General features: G+C 53.7%; 6 protein-coding genes across 6 annotated transcripts; 4 read left to right on the forward strand and 2 right to left on the reverse strand.

Moving 5' to 3' along the window:
* The first annotated feature begins 629 nt into the window (after positions 1-629).
* On the forward strand, positions 630-3,001 carry B0H65DRAFT_466163 (Cys/Met metabolism PLP-dependent enzyme-domain-containing protein). The gene is made up of 5 exons (XM_062826838.1): positions 630-1,137; positions 1,208-1,262; positions 1,353-1,435; positions 1,497-1,857; positions 1,928-3,001. The coding sequence occupies exons 1-5, from the start codon at positions 1,100-1,102 to the stop codon at positions 2,750-2,752; spliced, it is 1,362 nt and encodes a 453-aa protein (XP_062681900.1). The 5' UTR covers positions 630-1,099; the 3' UTR covers positions 2,753-3,001.
* On the reverse strand, positions 2,988-5,810 carry B0H65DRAFT_466164 (uncharacterized protein). The gene has a single exon (XM_062826839.1). It carries the CDS (start codon positions 5,573-5,575, stop codon positions 3,230-3,232), a length of 2,346 nt encoding a protein of 781 aa, XP_062681901.1. The 5' UTR covers positions 5,576-5,810; the 3' UTR covers positions 2,988-3,229.
* A 174-nt stretch (positions 5,811-5,984) lies between these two features.
* Positions 5,985-7,123, forward strand: B0H65DRAFT_201904 (CI-B8 domain-containing protein). The gene is made up of 3 exons (XM_062821800.1): positions 5,985-6,178; positions 6,364-6,470; positions 6,536-7,123. Exons 1-3 carry the CDS (start codon positions 6,140-6,142, stop codon positions 6,993-6,995), a joined length of 606 nt encoding a protein of 201 aa, XP_062681902.1. The 5' UTR covers positions 5,985-6,139; the 3' UTR covers positions 6,996-7,123.
* A 736-nt stretch (positions 7,124-7,859) lies between these two features.
* On the forward strand, positions 7,860-9,410 carry B0H65DRAFT_201957 (uncharacterized protein). Its single transcript, XM_062821802.1, has 3 exons — positions 7,860-8,011; positions 8,095-8,260; positions 8,337-9,410. Exons 2-3 carry the CDS (start codon positions 8,181-8,183, stop codon positions 9,097-9,099), a joined length of 843 nt encoding a protein of 280 aa, XP_062681903.1. The 5' UTR covers positions 7,860-8,011; positions 8,095-8,180; the 3' UTR covers positions 9,100-9,410.
* A 721-nt stretch (positions 9,411-10,131) lies between these two features.
* Positions 10,132-13,076, forward strand: B0H65DRAFT_201908 (dolichyl-phosphate-mannose-protein mannosyltransferase 2). The gene is made up of 5 exons (XM_062821801.1): positions 10,132-10,474; positions 10,538-10,668; positions 10,735-12,050; positions 12,107-12,165; positions 12,220-13,076. Exons 1-5 carry the CDS (start codon positions 10,313-10,315, stop codon positions 12,802-12,804), a joined length of 2,253 nt encoding a protein of 750 aa, XP_062681904.1. The 5' UTR covers positions 10,132-10,312; the 3' UTR covers positions 12,805-13,076.
* A 473-nt stretch (positions 13,077-13,549) lies between these two features.
* On the reverse strand, positions 13,550-14,729 carry B0H65DRAFT_574159 (P-loop containing nucleoside triphosphate hydrolase protein; the record flags this gene model as incomplete). Its single annotated transcript, XM_062830572.1, has 1 exon — positions 13,550-14,729. The coding sequence occupies exon 1, from the start codon at positions 14,408-14,410 to the stop codon at positions 13,550-13,552; it is 861 nt and encodes a 286-aa protein (XP_062681905.1). The 5' UTR covers positions 14,411-14,729.
* Positions 14,730-15,266: the final 537 nt, after the last annotated feature.

A 15,266-nucleotide genomic window follows, 5' to 3' on the forward strand; every position in this document is an offset into this window, starting at 1 on the left:
GACGATCTTCAATCTGAACGTGGTTTAGGTTTGTTACCGTAATGGAAGCCATAGATGACGAACAGTCTCAGCCGAACGTTTTCTGGCTTGAGGTTATTGCCTACAAGCAGACAGGAGAGACATGCGCCAAGGAGGGCTTGGGAGGGGGTGATGAGCTCCTGTTGAGCCTATTCAGAGCTTGTTGAGGCCCCAGCTGGTGTCTTGTCCTGCAAGCCGATGCAACCCCGAGGCAGCGGCGGTCTGTTGGTGAAGAGAATCTCGTGTTTTTGAGAGTCGTTGTTATTTGTTCCTGACATACCTAACGAGGAGCATCCAGGTACGGGTAAAAGCCAGCCCTATAGAGGATCTTGTTGTAGTGCTTTGACATAGCTAGAGGTAAACACTCCTCTTATATATCTCGGGGCGGATGACATTTCAAAGCAACACTTCTTTGACACACCAGATGATATTTCCTCCTCTTCCTGAACATGAGATAGAAAAAGAAACAATAGACGAACCCCGAGTTTATAAAACCAGGAGGAAGTCCATAGGCCAGTGATCAGGCCGGTTGCCCCGCGCCATGAGTCGATGGTGCAATTGCGTGCTCGGAGCTGCTCGGAACTCAACCCCACACTTTTCCCAGCACAAGGTGGGATGGCATCACTGCATCACAGCATCTCAGGGCCCTCAAGGTACCCAGTACGTGTAGATCACCATCGACCTTGGATGGGTTTCTCTCTCCCCAACCCGCGTTTTGCGCGTATTAGCGAGGGCGGAATGCGTGATCCATTAGCTAAGGGAAACTCGAGATCGAACGAAAGCATAGCATGGTCAGGTACCGGATACCTTACCTATGCTTGTCCGGCCGGAGTCAGTTCTGGACCAGCTATACGGCGAGATAAAGAGTAGAAGAAGAAGACATTGCCCGAATCCCGATAGCTCCTGAATCGTGAATCCCTTCCTCCTTCTTTTCCTCTTCTTTGTCCTCTTCTCTTCCTGTCAGACATAACATAGCTTGAGCTGTCAACCAAAGAGCCCCAAAGTTTCGAGCTACTTACCTCCAGCTCTCACAACTTCGTTTCTTACCTAACTTCTCTGCCTTACCATCTCCATCACAGCCATGAGCCAGCACTTCGAGACTCTCCAGCTCCACGCGGGGTACGTTAAACATCACTCCAGACTATGTTGGATAACTTCCCGAGTGATCATTGACTGACTTCTATCGCAGCCAGGAGCCCGACCCGGCCACCAACTCCCGTGCCGTCCCCATCTACGCCACCTCTGTAAGTCGTCAATATATATCCCTCGTACAATGGCATGCACGAGCTGTGGCCACTTCACGGGCAATTGCTGACGAGATCGGTTACTTTTAGAGCTATGTCTTCAATGACTCTGCCCATGGCGCTCGCCTGTTCGGCCTCAAGGAGTTTGGCAACATCTACTCCAGAATCATGAAGTGAGCCAAAGCAAGAAAACTTGAACCGAAGCCGAAACAAATGCCCTAACACTCCTACCAGCCCCACTGTCGATGTCTTCGAGAAGCGCATGGCTGCCCTTGAGGGCGGTGTTGCCGCTGTCGCTGCTGCCTCCGGCCAGGCCGCTCAGTTCATGGCCATCTCCGCGCTCGCCCACGCTGGTGACAACATTGTCTCGACCTCCAACCTCTACGGTGGCACCTACAACCAGCTGAAGGTCATGCTCCCCCGCTACGGCATCCAGACCAAGTTCGTCACTGGCGACAAGCCCGAGGACCTGGCCGCTGCCATTGACGAGAAGACCAAGGCTGTCTATATCGAGAGCATTGGCAACCCCCGCTATAACATTCCCGACTTCGAGGCTATCACCAAACTTGCCCACGAGAAGGGTGTCCCTGTTATTGTAAGTTTCAACATATGTCTTTAATTGGCATGCTCACTGAAGTGTGCTTGCTAACTTGCCTTCTCTCCAGGTCGACAACACTTTCGGTGCTGGCGGCTACTTCGTCCGTCCCATCGACCACGGCGCCGATATCGTCGTCCACTCCGCGACCAAGTGGATCGGCGGCCACGGCACCACCATCGGCGGTGTCATCATCGACAGCGGCAAGTTCGACTGGGGCAAGCACGCCGACCGGTTCCCGCAGATGGTCGAGCCGTCCGAGGGCTACCACGGCCTCAAGTTCTGGGAGACGTTCGGTGCCATCACCTACATCATCCGCGTGCGCGTCGAGATCCTGCGCGACCTAGGCGCCACCCTCAACCCCTTCGCTGCCCAGCAGCTCCTCCTCGGTCTCGAGACGCTGTCGCTCCGCTGCGAGCGGCACGCCCAGAACGCGCTCGCGCTCGCCCGCTATCTGGAAAACAGCTCGTACGTCAGCTGGGTGTCGTACCCGGGCCTCGAGAGCCACGGGTCGCACGAGAACGCCAAGAAGTACCTCAAGCGCGGCTTCGGCGGCGTGCTCAGCGTCGGCATCAAGGGCGGCGCTTCGGCCGGTGTCCAGGTTGTCGATGGCTTCAAGCTCATCTCCAACTTGGCCAACGTCGGTGACTCCAAGACGCTGGCTATTCACCCCTGGTCCACCACGCACGAGCAGCTGACGGACGAGGAGAAGATCAACTCGGGTGTCACGGAGGATCTGATCCGTATCTCGGTTGGCACGGAGCACATTGATGATATCATTGCCGACTTTGAGCAGTCGTTCAAGGCTGCGGCGGCGACTTCGACCGAGAAGGAGGGTGAGGACTTGGTGGTTGGTCAGGGCAAGACCGAAGAGGCGGCGCCTACTGTTGTCTAGGAAGTGATACCCTTTGAATTTTGGGAAAGCGTTGTTGTTTTGAGTTACTAGTAGCGTCACATGAAAATATACGCCCCTCTTTGCAAAGATTGTTGGGCTGCAATGAAATATCAAAGAAGGTGATCGCTGATTGAATGTTGAGGCATCAAGCCAGAACTGCCGATAAAAACAGCTTTTTCTAAGTGTCCTTGGTCAGAATTTGATGGTGACTATAGTATAGGTAGGTTATTAGTAAGGCTCTTCGGCGACGAGGTTGAATACGGTGCCATGGCCAAAGAAAATCATACTTTTGCTCCCGCCTCATTGCGCAAACCTTGAACAGGTAGGTATCTCTCTTTCTATCTACTCTTTGTCTACACCCAACCTTCTAAAACGCCTTTTGAGTACCTTAAAATCGGGGATATCCAGAAACATAATCACGCTCTCTTCCCCACCGTATCTTACATGTTCACACATAACCGCACACCCCTCTTGAAATCATTGCCCACCAGCAGCAGCCTTCTCCCTAGCCATCCTCTTCTTCTCCTTCTTAACACCCTTCATAGCCTTCCTCGGCCTCTTTTTGCCATCCGACTTGGGTTCGTTCAACAACCACGCGCCCATAGGCGGTCTAGACCCGATGAACTTGCCTTCGGGACTATAGACATCGATGATGGGCCAGTTGAGCTTGATTTCTTCTTCTTCTTCTTCCTCCTCTCCCTTCTTTTTCCTCTGGTTGGATTCTTCTTCCGTCTCTTCTACTACTTCTGCGTCCTTCAGGCGGGGCGGGGCCAATGGGTCTTCTTCCTCTTCCGGCTTGGGAACGGGTTTAGGCTTGGGTTGGGGCTCATCGTTGGGGTCGGAAAGATCGAGGTGGTCTAGTCGGAAGGGATCTTGGAAGGTGGAGGAGGACTTTTTGGATTTGGAAGGAGATGGGAGGGGGTCGGTCCAGTATTCTTCCTTCTTTTCTTCGTTTTGTCCTTCCACGGCAGTTTCAGGGGTTTCCTCTTCTTCCTCTTCTTTCTCCTTCTCAGCCTGCTCGTCTCTGTAAGGGTTATACTGCAGACTCTTAGCCCTAACCTGCGCCACAACCTCCACCCACCCAACGCCCTCGATTAAAATGTCAATCGACAGCACACGAAACGGTAGGGTATCAACCTTGAACCCGCAGGCGTTCTTCCTCGTCAACGGTCCGCTGCGCTGCTTCGTCACGTCGTACTTGAGCGCGAACGAGCCGGCGTGCTTGATCTTCTCGGCCGTCTCGGGGAGCGCAATATTCTCTACGTTGGGCGCATCCTCCCGCATTTCCTGCACCGCAATGGCCTTCTCGGTTCCCGAAACGTGCGCCTCGATGGGCGTAAAGGAATAGGCGAGGAAGGTGACGCCTGGGGTCTTGGGCGTGATGCGGACGAAGCCGCCGACGAGCAGGGACTGGCCGGGTTTGAGGACGGCCTGCTCAGGCACGACACGCATCTTCATGACGAGATCGGCGCGCTTCTCGGGCTTGATGTGAAGTTCCAGATCGCCGCGAGAGAGACCCGGTAGGTCGATCAACTCGCCCTTGCGGTTGCCGAAGGGAACGCGGACTGGAGAGGCGGTGGTACCTGGTAGGTCGGAGACGATGGGCATGGCTGGGTAGTTAGTTTCTGGCTGGGCAGGCGGGAGGAGAGCATCGTCGCCCTCGTCGAGCTTGCCGTATGTGATGTTGTCGTTGCGAAAGGCAGGGAGAACAGGAAGCTTTTGACTCTCTTGCCAGTTCATGCGGCCCTGAGGGAAGATGTCGTGGAAGAGCCGGCTCTTGCCTACGTTTACCCGCCCAACCATCCAGTTGGCACCGCCATGCTCAAAGATCTCTTCCTTGAGTTCCTTTGTCCACCAATTCCGGCGTGCGCTGACACACATGACGTTGCCGAGTCTGACCCTGTTACCGATTCTGCCGAGCGCTTGGCGCAGTGTCTCGACCAGGTAGGGCTTCAGCCTGTCCACCTGTTCCTTCTTGGGCGCAAGCAAGTCCGATCTGGTGATAATAAAGCTGAGGTTTATTTGGCGACCGGCATGCCATGTCTCGGACTTTGCTCTTCTGTTCTTCGACCGCATTGGCAGGGCGCCCACTAGCCGCTCGAGTTTGGGAATCAGCGACATCGGGAAGTCGGCGGCGTCGACGACGTGGTACACATGGTTGTATTTATATGGAGATTCCTCAATAGTCTCTCTCAGAGAGTCAATGCCGGGATGGAAGATGGAGTTGCCCTTGCGGTGATGGACCAATTCGTGGCAGCGGTCGCAAAGGGGAGGATGAGGAGGACCTTCGGGTTCCGGGGACTTCTTGTTTGCTTGGTAGTCTTTAGGTAGCAAAGACTTCAGGTCAACACCCATCCGTTCCAGCTCTTCCATATCGACGTTCTTGAGCACATCTTCAATGACCCGATCTGAACTGCGTATGACTTTTCTTTTCTCTGGTTCGATGAGGCCCACGTATTCCTTCACAGCTTTGCGCGACAGGTCAAAGTAGCCTGCTTGTTCTGGGATTGTTGTTTGGGACAGAGCTCCGCAGCCTGTACATTGGATCGGTAGTGTTCGTGTTGGTTCTTTCTCGGCATGGAGAGGTTCGGTCGGGGTATGAGCTTCGTGAGTTGCTTCAGTATGAAGTCTTCGGCATTGGACCGAGGGGATGGTGTGGTTATGGCGACGAGGGCTTTGGCTGAGGTTTGCGGCTGATCGGAAGGCAGGACAGAGATAGAGAGGAAGCTTAGCCGCCGAATTCGAGGTCGTGGTACATCGGTCGAGACAGAAGGCTCTGGACAGCCACCTGGAACTGAGGGTGCGCCCGGGTTGTAATGGCATGACGTCTTTCTCGGGTTGGCCGTCGCAGCTTTATGAGACTGTCGTGAGGATGGTTGCGAGTTCCGAGAATGGGTAAGGATATCAAGATAGAAGTTCCGCCGGCTTGAGATATCTTGGTGATTGGGTTCAGAACTCTGCTAACAGTTCCATCTGATGGACATCAGAGGAAAGAAACGAAGCGAATGACGGATGCTCCTGGTGCTCTCAGCGGATCCCGTCCCAAATCTTATCGAACCTCTTCGGCTTGCGACCGAACTTTTTAGTGGGTCTTGACAGGGACCCCGCCGCTTCGATTGGCGCTCCCGGAGCTTCTGCGGCTCCACTACCTGTGATAGTGGGCTACCGGCAGGCATTGATGCCGGGCGGTGAGTGCTCCAGAGGCGTTGACGGGCCGGCAAAAAATCGACGGGCCCATGTCGCGGCATGGTGTCGAGGTCGTCGCTCTGTGTGGTCCCGAACTGCGACCCCAAGTCCCGGCTAGGCCCATCTATCAGGAACTGTCACCAGTAAACACACCTTTGTTTGCCCGTCCTCAGGAAGCTCTCCGGCTCGACAGTATTCAAAATGGTCGGCGTTATTCGGCGTCTCAATGTCGTCAGGGAAGTGAGTATCTTCCAAATCAAAGCCAACCCAATACAAGTACAGTTGCTAATGCTAACAACCATTGCAGAAGGTAAATACGATCGCAACTTGAACCACTCCACCTCTACGACGGCGCATGCGCAACATGTTCGGCACCTCGTCTTCACTACCGCGACCATCATGGCAATGCTGACGTGCGGCATCAGCTCCTGAACATCCGCGCCGGGCCGGGGGCTGCCCTCCTCCCCAAGGAGGTCACCAAGGTGCACATGCAGTTCGCTCACAGGCTGGAGGGTGGTCACATGGGTCCTAGGTACGCTCGGTCTCCTACAAGTACACGGCGTGTCCAGCATCCGACTAATGGCCGTTTCTTTGCAGGAAGTTCTGGAGAGAGAACCTCCCAAAGCTCAAGTACTGGAATCCCGCGGTCCCCATGGTGATCAACAGGACAACCGACCAGAAGGGTCCCGCCGTCATGACCATTTACTTCCGCGACGGCAAGGATGCTACGCCCTCTTCGACCCCATTCCCCACGTCCTCTGCCGAAGGTTCATCTCCAGCCCCTAAGCCTGCCCAGGGCGAGAGGATAGTCACCATCGATATGAAGAACCGCAACTCGTCCGTTATTCTTCAGGAATTTCTGGCCAAGACTGGTGCCGTCACACTTGAGCCGACGGCCAAGGACCAGGAGGAGTTCCGCGAGTTCGAGGACCTTCACAGGAGGTCCGAGATTGACCGCGAGCGCATCAAGAAGTTGAACGATGCGAAGAAGAGAGAGAAGGCCATGCTGGCCAAGGCCATGAGCGACGCCCAGTCCATCAAGGCTGCTTCCGCATAAACCATGCGCTAGCCACCACCGTATCTAGGGAAAAAGGAAGGGACAGCGTTTGGTTTGTGTATATCATGTGTACAAGTATTATGGGAAATTCATGTCAGATACCACCAAGCAGGAGCATTTGGGGAACCGTCCCGGTTAGCTGGGTCAACTGGGTCTACTGGGGGGCTTAAACGAGGATCGGGCCGATCGCCGATGCCATCTCGTTATGTGCGACGCCAAGCATATGGCCGAGCCAAGAGGTGTTTCTCATCAGCTTTTATGTCTGGCACCGTTCTTCGTTCCTCGATGGGTTGACGCTCCTGGACTCCGGACAGCTGAGCTCGTTCCCCCTGATCGTCGGGATCAGATCTGTGATCGAAGATACTCCGTAACAGCCATGGCTCCCAGGTCCCCGGTCCCCTATCCGTACAAGGAATTGAAACAGAGCATCCTGGACCAAGGACTCTTTTACGCAGCCGGGATTGGGCCTAGCCCATTCTTGCGCGCCGACCCCGCATAGGGGCCCCATACCGTCCCATACGGAACGACTTCCGGATAGGTCGAGAACCCGACCTCGCCATTTCGCGTCCTGCCGTGCCTGCGATGCTGCGCCGGTGCTATCGTCGACTTCGTCATGTAGCCTCATTTTTCTGCTGCAGCATGAGCATCGGCTAGGATCGCGGCGGCCTTCCGGCGGGGAACCACAAGCACGTTTTACTCACAGTACCATACTCATCACGGTTCCGTCTCGCCGGATGGCCTCGCGTCACTCCCCTTGCCCATTCACGATGTCGATCATTATAAGAAAACAGAAATCCCAAATCCCTACAAGAAGTTCGCATGTAGTGTACTAGCAGTGCTTCGTCTGAGTCAGATTTTCCAGCATTTGTATTTACATACATGTTCACCGTCTTTTCTTCTTCAGCTTTGCTCTCTCTATACCCTCAATAACCTTTCACAACCCGTATACGAGTGTGTTGTGTGAAAGCATATATACCCTTTTGAGTTTCTTGGCTGTCTTGTTGCCGAGCTAGCATGTGAGTAAAACTCTCCAACACTTGATCATATCAATGATTTTGAGTCTCAAAGATGGCTGACCGTTGCCGCTCTTATCTAATAGATGACGGAAACATTCTCTGAACCTTTTAGCATAGCTGAGGGTGAAAAAGTCTGCCCCAAACTCACAAATCTCAACACTTGCCCATCATGGACAGCGTCGTTCAGCATCTGTTCAACCACTCGCGGCTGGAGATCACGCTAGCCAGGATAACAGAGTGCACAGCTGAGTTAGTTTCCATTTTATCTCAAGTCTCACATTTTCCATACCCTTGACTGACCATCTCTCCTCGTCCCCACAAACAGTAGCTACAACATCTCGGTAGAATACCAAGTAACCGACACTGGCCCGGTCGGTTCCGTGATCGACAGCATGCTCGTCGACGTCGTCTACCTCGACCGGCCCTTCGGCAAGACGCAGCTGCCCAAGGTGAAGATGCGCTTCAACGGCGCCCACGTGCACTTTGACGATCAGACCATCCACGTCACCGACATGTCCATCTGGCTGCAGTTCTGCTCGGACCTGACCCACAACGAGAAGCTGGTGTACCACCTCCGCAACGGCGAGGCCCATCTCAAGGGCCCCTTTGGGACGACGGCGCAGAGTGGGTACGACAAGGATATCCACGTGTTGGGGATGAACGGGTTCCCGGTCCTGATCAAGGATGTGGATCGGGAGGAAGGGAAGGTCACGCTGACCATGAGGAATCTGAGCGCCTTTGAGATTGACTATGGGCCGACGGTTTTTGAGATTCAGGAAGGTGGAGAGGAAGGGCAGTGGAGGACGATTGCGAGGTTGAAGGGGGACTTCTTCACCAAGAGGGGGGAGTTTCATGTTCCCTTCGAGGTCGAGACGGTATCCTTGGACGGCGAAATCCACCACGCTCAAGGGGGTGAGGTGAACGAGAGTGGGATAAGTCCAGCAGCAAAGCAGTTGGGGTTGGATGTGGAAAAGACATACTATTTCCGAGGGATTAGGACGGACAAGGAGGGGGCATGGACGAATGAGGCGATCAAGTTTATTCGAAGTCCGATCTTGTTGACGGAAAAGTTTATTTCTTTGTACTGATAGGACGGTTGGGATGGAATCAAAATAAAGGGGTCTCGGATTTCAAATTCAGGGGAAGTAAACAAACCCCAAAGCCTTCAAATGATGTGTTCTTTTTTGTTTGCTGTTAGGCCACGGCAAAATGGCCACCATTCGTTTGCAGTTAGGCTTTCCTTCCACTTCAATTGGTAGATTTTGCAGCCGAAAGGAGACACATGTGAATCTGGAAGGCACGGTGCAGATGAAGCCAAGCCCAGAATTGTGAGGGGGAAGCTGCAATTGCAATTTTATACGAGGGGTCCAAAATGCAACAGTGTCCTTACACAACTGAATGCCGTATGATTCAACACCAGGTTTGTGGCGGCTCAACAAGCAGAAGTTGACATGGAAATAACCTTCTTCAGAAATGTCCGATGAAACGGAGCTCTTGAAGCTCTCCCGAGCTCTCCCGTCGCTCCGGGAGATCCATCTCTCTGGTACATGGAGTCCAGGGTCAGCCCAGTGAAATGGCACCCCACAAAATGAACGAACGGCCTTGGATGTGGACTCGCTGGCCAATCAGATGGGAGCTCATCACCTGTAACGCTGCGCCTGCGGCGGACTGCGGGCCCCAAGAGGCCACGAAGAACAAGTGTCAACGAGATGCATCATCCCTTTTTGGTGATACGAGTCGAAAGTGTCTCCAGCCAGGCTTCTGCAGCAGGTCCATTTTCTGTTCCTCCTCCTCCTCTTTCCTCCTCACAGCTCATCTTCTTTCGAGCTTTCTTCAACCTCCACCCCATTTTACAGTTTCGTCTTTCAAGGACGAGCTTTCAGCCACACCCGGCAGCCCCCTTTGTTTCCTTCTCACCCCTCCATTTCAACCTTTCTGAACGCATCCGGACCATTGATCTTCACGTCCACTTTCCACTTTCCTCTTCGTTGCCTGACGTTTTAACCTCCAAGCATCAGCTGGGAACAAAGGTACCTTCTCTGACAAAGGTCCACGGTTCCCCCCGGCCCCCGTCCCGTTATATTCTTAGTACCTTGTCCCTTTACATCACCCACTTCCTTAACTATACTACCACGCGTCCGTTCCACACTCTCTTTAACTCCATCTTTTTTCTCTTCCATGATCGGCCTCGCCATCTAAACTACCACCTACCGCATAACCGATCCTCGATTGGATTGATCTATCTCGTCCACGCCCACGATCGATCGAGACACTTGAAGCTCCCTTGAGCGAACCTGCACCATGGCGACCCCCACGGATGGCTCCGAGCGAGCCACCACGGTCTCCGGTGCCGACCCCGTTGGAGACGCGGCCCGGAGACGCAACGTTCCTCCAGTCACTCCTACTGTTATCGGAAAGCCCCAGCCCGAGGATAATAAGAAGACTCTGGTTCCGGTGAAGAAGGTCCGTAGCTAGCCTGTGCCCCATCTTACGCCCTGTCCATGCTAACCAACATCTGCACTCTAGGAGCAGAGCTTCCTCGATTCTATCGCGAGTTGGGAGTGGATCGTTGCCCCCGCTGTATTCACGTTCCTGGCCTTCTTTACGCGTTTTTGGCAGATTGGTCTCTCTCCCATCGTGACATGGGACGAAGCCCAGTGAGCACACCCGTCTATCCAAATCCCACAGATTTTCGAGGCTAGCTGACACGATGCAACGTACAGTTTCGGAAAGTTTGGTAGCCATTACCTCAAGCGCGAGTTCTACTTCGATGTTCACCCTCCTGCCGGAAAGCTCCTCGTTGGTCTGAGCGGATTGCTTGCCGGTTACAATGGATCTTTCGAGTTCAAGTCCGGCGAGACCTACCCCGAGGAAATCAACTACACCTTCATGCGCCAGTTCAACGCTTTCTGGGGAGCCATGTGCGTTCCCATGGCCTACTATACCGCCAAGGAGCTTAACTTCAAGCTCCCTGCCGTCTGGCTCATCACTCTCATGGTTCTCTGCGAGAACTCGTACACCACCATCAGCCGCTTCATCCTCCTCGACTCTATGCTCCTCTTCGGTACCGTGGCCACCACTCTGTGCTGGGCCAAGTTCCATAACCTGCGCAAGAAGAGCTTCACGCCTGAGTGGTTCTTCTGGCTGTTCCTGACTGGTCTCAGCATCGGCTTTGTCTGCAGTGTCAAGTGGGTTGGCCTCTTCGTTACCGCTCTCGTCGGTCTCTACACCATTGAGGACCTCTGGAACAAGTTCGGCGACACCAAGATGCCCGTTAAGGTTCTAACTGCCCACGTTGCCGCTCGCGTCGCCTGCCTTATCATCCTGCCCTTTGCGGTTTACCTTGTGAGCTTTGCCATCCACTTCTGGGTTTTGACCAACTCCGGCCCCGGCGATGCCCAGATGCCCTCGCTCTTCCAGGCCAACTTGAGAGGCACCGAAGTTGGCAGGGACAGCCCTCTGGAGCTTGCTCTCGGCTCCCGCGTGACTATCAAGAACATGGGCTATGGTGGTGGCCTGCTTCACAGTCACGTTCAGACCTACCCCGAGGGTTCTAACCAACAACAAGTGACTTGCTATCACCACAAGGATGCCAACAACGACTGGTTTTTCTTCCCTAACCGCAGGGAGCAGGCTTATGACGAGAACTCTGATGAGATCCGTTACATTGGTGATGGCAGCACTGTTCGCCTGATCCATGCCCAGACCGGCCGCAACCTGCACTCCCACGAGATCCCCGCTCCCATGACCAAGAGCGACAAGGAGGTTTCTTGCTATGGCAACCTTACCGTTGGTGATGAGAAGGACCACTGGAAGATTGAGGTCGTCAAGGACACCAATTCTCGCGATCGCTCCAAGATCCGCACTCTCACCACTGCCTTCCGCTTGAAGCACGAGGTTTTGGGATGCTACCTCCGCGCTGGAACCGTTAACCTTCCCCAGTGGGGTTTCAAGCAGATCGAGACTACCTGCACCAAGACCAACAACCCCCGTGACACTTACACTCACTGGAACGTTGAGTCCCATACTAACCCCAAGCGTAAGTCTGCACCGTAATTGAGGGTGGCTTTGTTTCCTTTTGCTAACAGAAACCAGTGCCTCCTGCTGAGCCCGGCCAGTTCAAGAATCAATTCTTCCAGGACTTCATTCACTTGGTACGTGTCTCCGTTCCCATTTGCTTCTAGGAAATCCTCTAACATGTGTGACAGAACGTTGCCATGATGACCTCTAACAACGCTCTTGTTCCCGATCCTGACAAGCAGGACGATTTGGCTTCCCAATGGTGGCAGTGGCCTATCCTTCACGTTGGCTTGAGAATGTGCAGCTGGGACGACAAGACCGTCAAGTATTTCTTGCTTGGCAATCCTCTTGTCTACTGGGGCTCCACTGTCGGTCTCGGCGTCTTTGGCCTTCTCGTCGTTTGGTACACTCTCCGCTGGCAGCGTGGCTACAAGGAGCTCGGCCAGGACGGCATTGACCAGATCCACTACGCCGGAGTTTACCCTGTCATCGGCTGGTTCCTTCACTACTTGCCCTTCATCGTCATGGGCCGTGTCACCTACGTCCATCACTACTACCCGGCGCTCTACTTCGCCATCCTCTCCTTTGGTTTCCTTGCCGACTGGTTCCTCAGAGCTAGGAGCAAGCGTACCCAGGCCATTGCCTATGGTATCCTTTATGCGACGGTTATTGGGCTTTACATCTTCTTCATGCCCATCAGCTGGGGAATGGTGGGCCCGAACCAGCAGTACAAGTACATGAAGTGGTTCGATAACTGGAGGATCTCGGATTAAAGATGGTGATGGGGAAGGAAACTACGGTCAGCCCCGTTCTCGGTTGGCGATCATCACCGCAACAGTTTTCCTGTAACTGGTGCTCTACTCTAAAGTGTACCAAATTCTGTGCATCTGCATTGACAATGTCTCTTTTCCTTTTAAGTCTGATCTAAAACAAAAAGAACGATGAGCTATAGAAAAAGGGAAACAATTGATTAGCGTGTCTACTGGAAGGTGTTTGCCGAGATAGCATTGTGCGATTTGTTGGAGAGTGTCTGCAACGAAAGATACTGGTTTCCTTGATGTAATAGATCGGGGCCGTCAAACTTCTATATTAGAGCAAGTCAATGTCCAGAAACACGGTAAACATGTTGAGTAGCCATTTAGTAGTAGTGATTAGAAGTTTATCGTTCTGCCTGCGTTCCCGACATTAATGCCCGTTACCCTCGTTGAAAATGCATATGCGATGGGTCTCCCGATCCACTCATCTCGGTCGAACAGGACTCAACAAGGCGATACACCCTCACATCGATCCACATCTTCTTCCTTGCTCACTTCGCTCTAGCATTCCTGTCCATCCTGCTTCGAATCATTACGACCTGGTACCATTTGTTTATGTCCCGGTCTCTCTTCCTTAGCATGTCGCATTCCGTAAAACGTCTTGATCGTATCGCATGTATATTTTGCTCGTCCATCTTCCCTTCTCCTCCTCCTCCTCCTTCTCTTCTTCCTCTCCCTCCACCCTCTTCCTCCAACCCTCCACCTAACAACACCCTCCATAACTCCCCGCCTTATCCCCCGTCAACTTCACATTCGTCCCCCCGCCCCCTCCCCCTCCACCACCTAACCCAGCACTCGGCCCCTTCACCCCCGACCTTCTATCGTTCAAATCATACTTCCCCGCCTGAATATTCTGGTATATCCTCTCGGCAACCCTCATAAACGCCTTCTCGACATTCTCCCCGCTCTTCGCGCTCGTCTCCACGTATTCTAGGACACCATTCTTCCTTGCCCACTCTTCCGCTTCTTTCCTCGTTACCTCCCTCTTGTTGTTTTCCCCGTCCTCATTTTGTTCTGTAAGATCGGCCTTGTTCCCCACAAGAATAACGACAATGTCCGGCTCGGCGATGGCGCGAAGGTCGTTCAGCCAGTCGGTTACGTGCTCGAAGGTTTGTTTCCTGCTCAAGTCGAAGACGAGGAGGGCACCGGAGGCGCCGCGGAAGTATGAGCGGGTGACGGATTTGTAGGTTTCTTGGCCGGCGGTGTCCCAGAGGGAGAGTTTCATGTGTTTTTGCGGGACAGGGGGGTCGGATGAAGAAGAGGAGGGTTTGGCGGCTATTGGGGGTGGGGGGAGGCCCGAGGAGGAGGAGGTTGTGCCGTTTGGTATTGTTGTTGTGGGATCTGAGGTGGTGGCTGTTGGTTCTTGTGATTGTTGTTCTTGGGAATCGCTGTGAGGAGGACCGACGGGGACGATGCGCGAGCCGAATTCGACGCCGATGGTCACGTCGTGGTGGGTGACGAAACGACCTTCGCAGAGCCGGATCGTGAGCGAGGATTTACCGCAGCCTGAGTCGCCGATGCATACTAGCTTTGCGATGTAGTCCCAGGGTAGTGAGGACGACATGGTTGGTTGTAGTTGTGGGATATCCGCTTGTCGAGTTGGTTGCTAGGACGTTGATGGATATTGGTAGAGGTGATAATAATAATGGAGGAGAAACCTCCAGATGGTCGCGGGGGTAGTATTAATGCTTCTTTTCGATGACGGACTGGACTGGCTGGGCCTTGGTGTTTGTCGTTTCGAGTTGCGCAGACCTGGCTATGTAACCGAGCCGGAGTTTGCAAGGGGTTCGCTCGTCAGGAGATCAGGTGAGGTGATGGATTGCAGAGAGCTATCCCGGGATAGTTAAAGGCAGTGGATCTGGCTCCCTGTTTTATAAGAAGTCGGCGGCTTGGACGGTGTCTTTTGGGACTGGGTTGACTGCTTGGTTGATCGATGATGATATGGCTAGGTACCACCGAGGCTGGCTCGAGGGGATGGCGTAGAAAGTGATTTCCAGACCGTTCCTGACGACAATACAACGCAAGAGGTGATGGTTGCACTTCTGGTCGCTGGTTGGACGTCGTTCAAAGTATCGATGAGGACTAGACTCGGAAGAGAAAATACAAAGAACAACTTGGCAGCGTGAACGATGAACGCTGAATGGAGGACACCCTGACACCTCACGGGGTGGAGCTGTCGGTCGGGATGGGAGCTCCAGTCTTGTTACGGATCTGGCCAATAGAAGATGGCCGCTTGCAGTGGATCACCTGGTCGGGGCTCGCGGTGGCATCGGGTCGGTGTTATCAGTGACGCAAGTGAACGATAACAGACCTCTTCACATTCCCGTTCAGAAGACGATGTCATGGGGCATCATCCTTTTTGATAAAGACTACAAAGGATCAAGCCTTATAAGGGGCCAGCAGGTGAGATACGTGTTCGC

Source organism: Neurospora tetraspora (assembly GCF_033439725.1).
Source record: "Neurospora tetraspora strain CBS 560.94 chromosome Unknown B0H65scaffold_4, whole genome shotgun sequence".
NCBI classification, from domain to species: Eukaryota; Fungi; Ascomycota; class Sordariomycetes; order Sordariales; family Sordariaceae; genus Neurospora; species Neurospora tetraspora.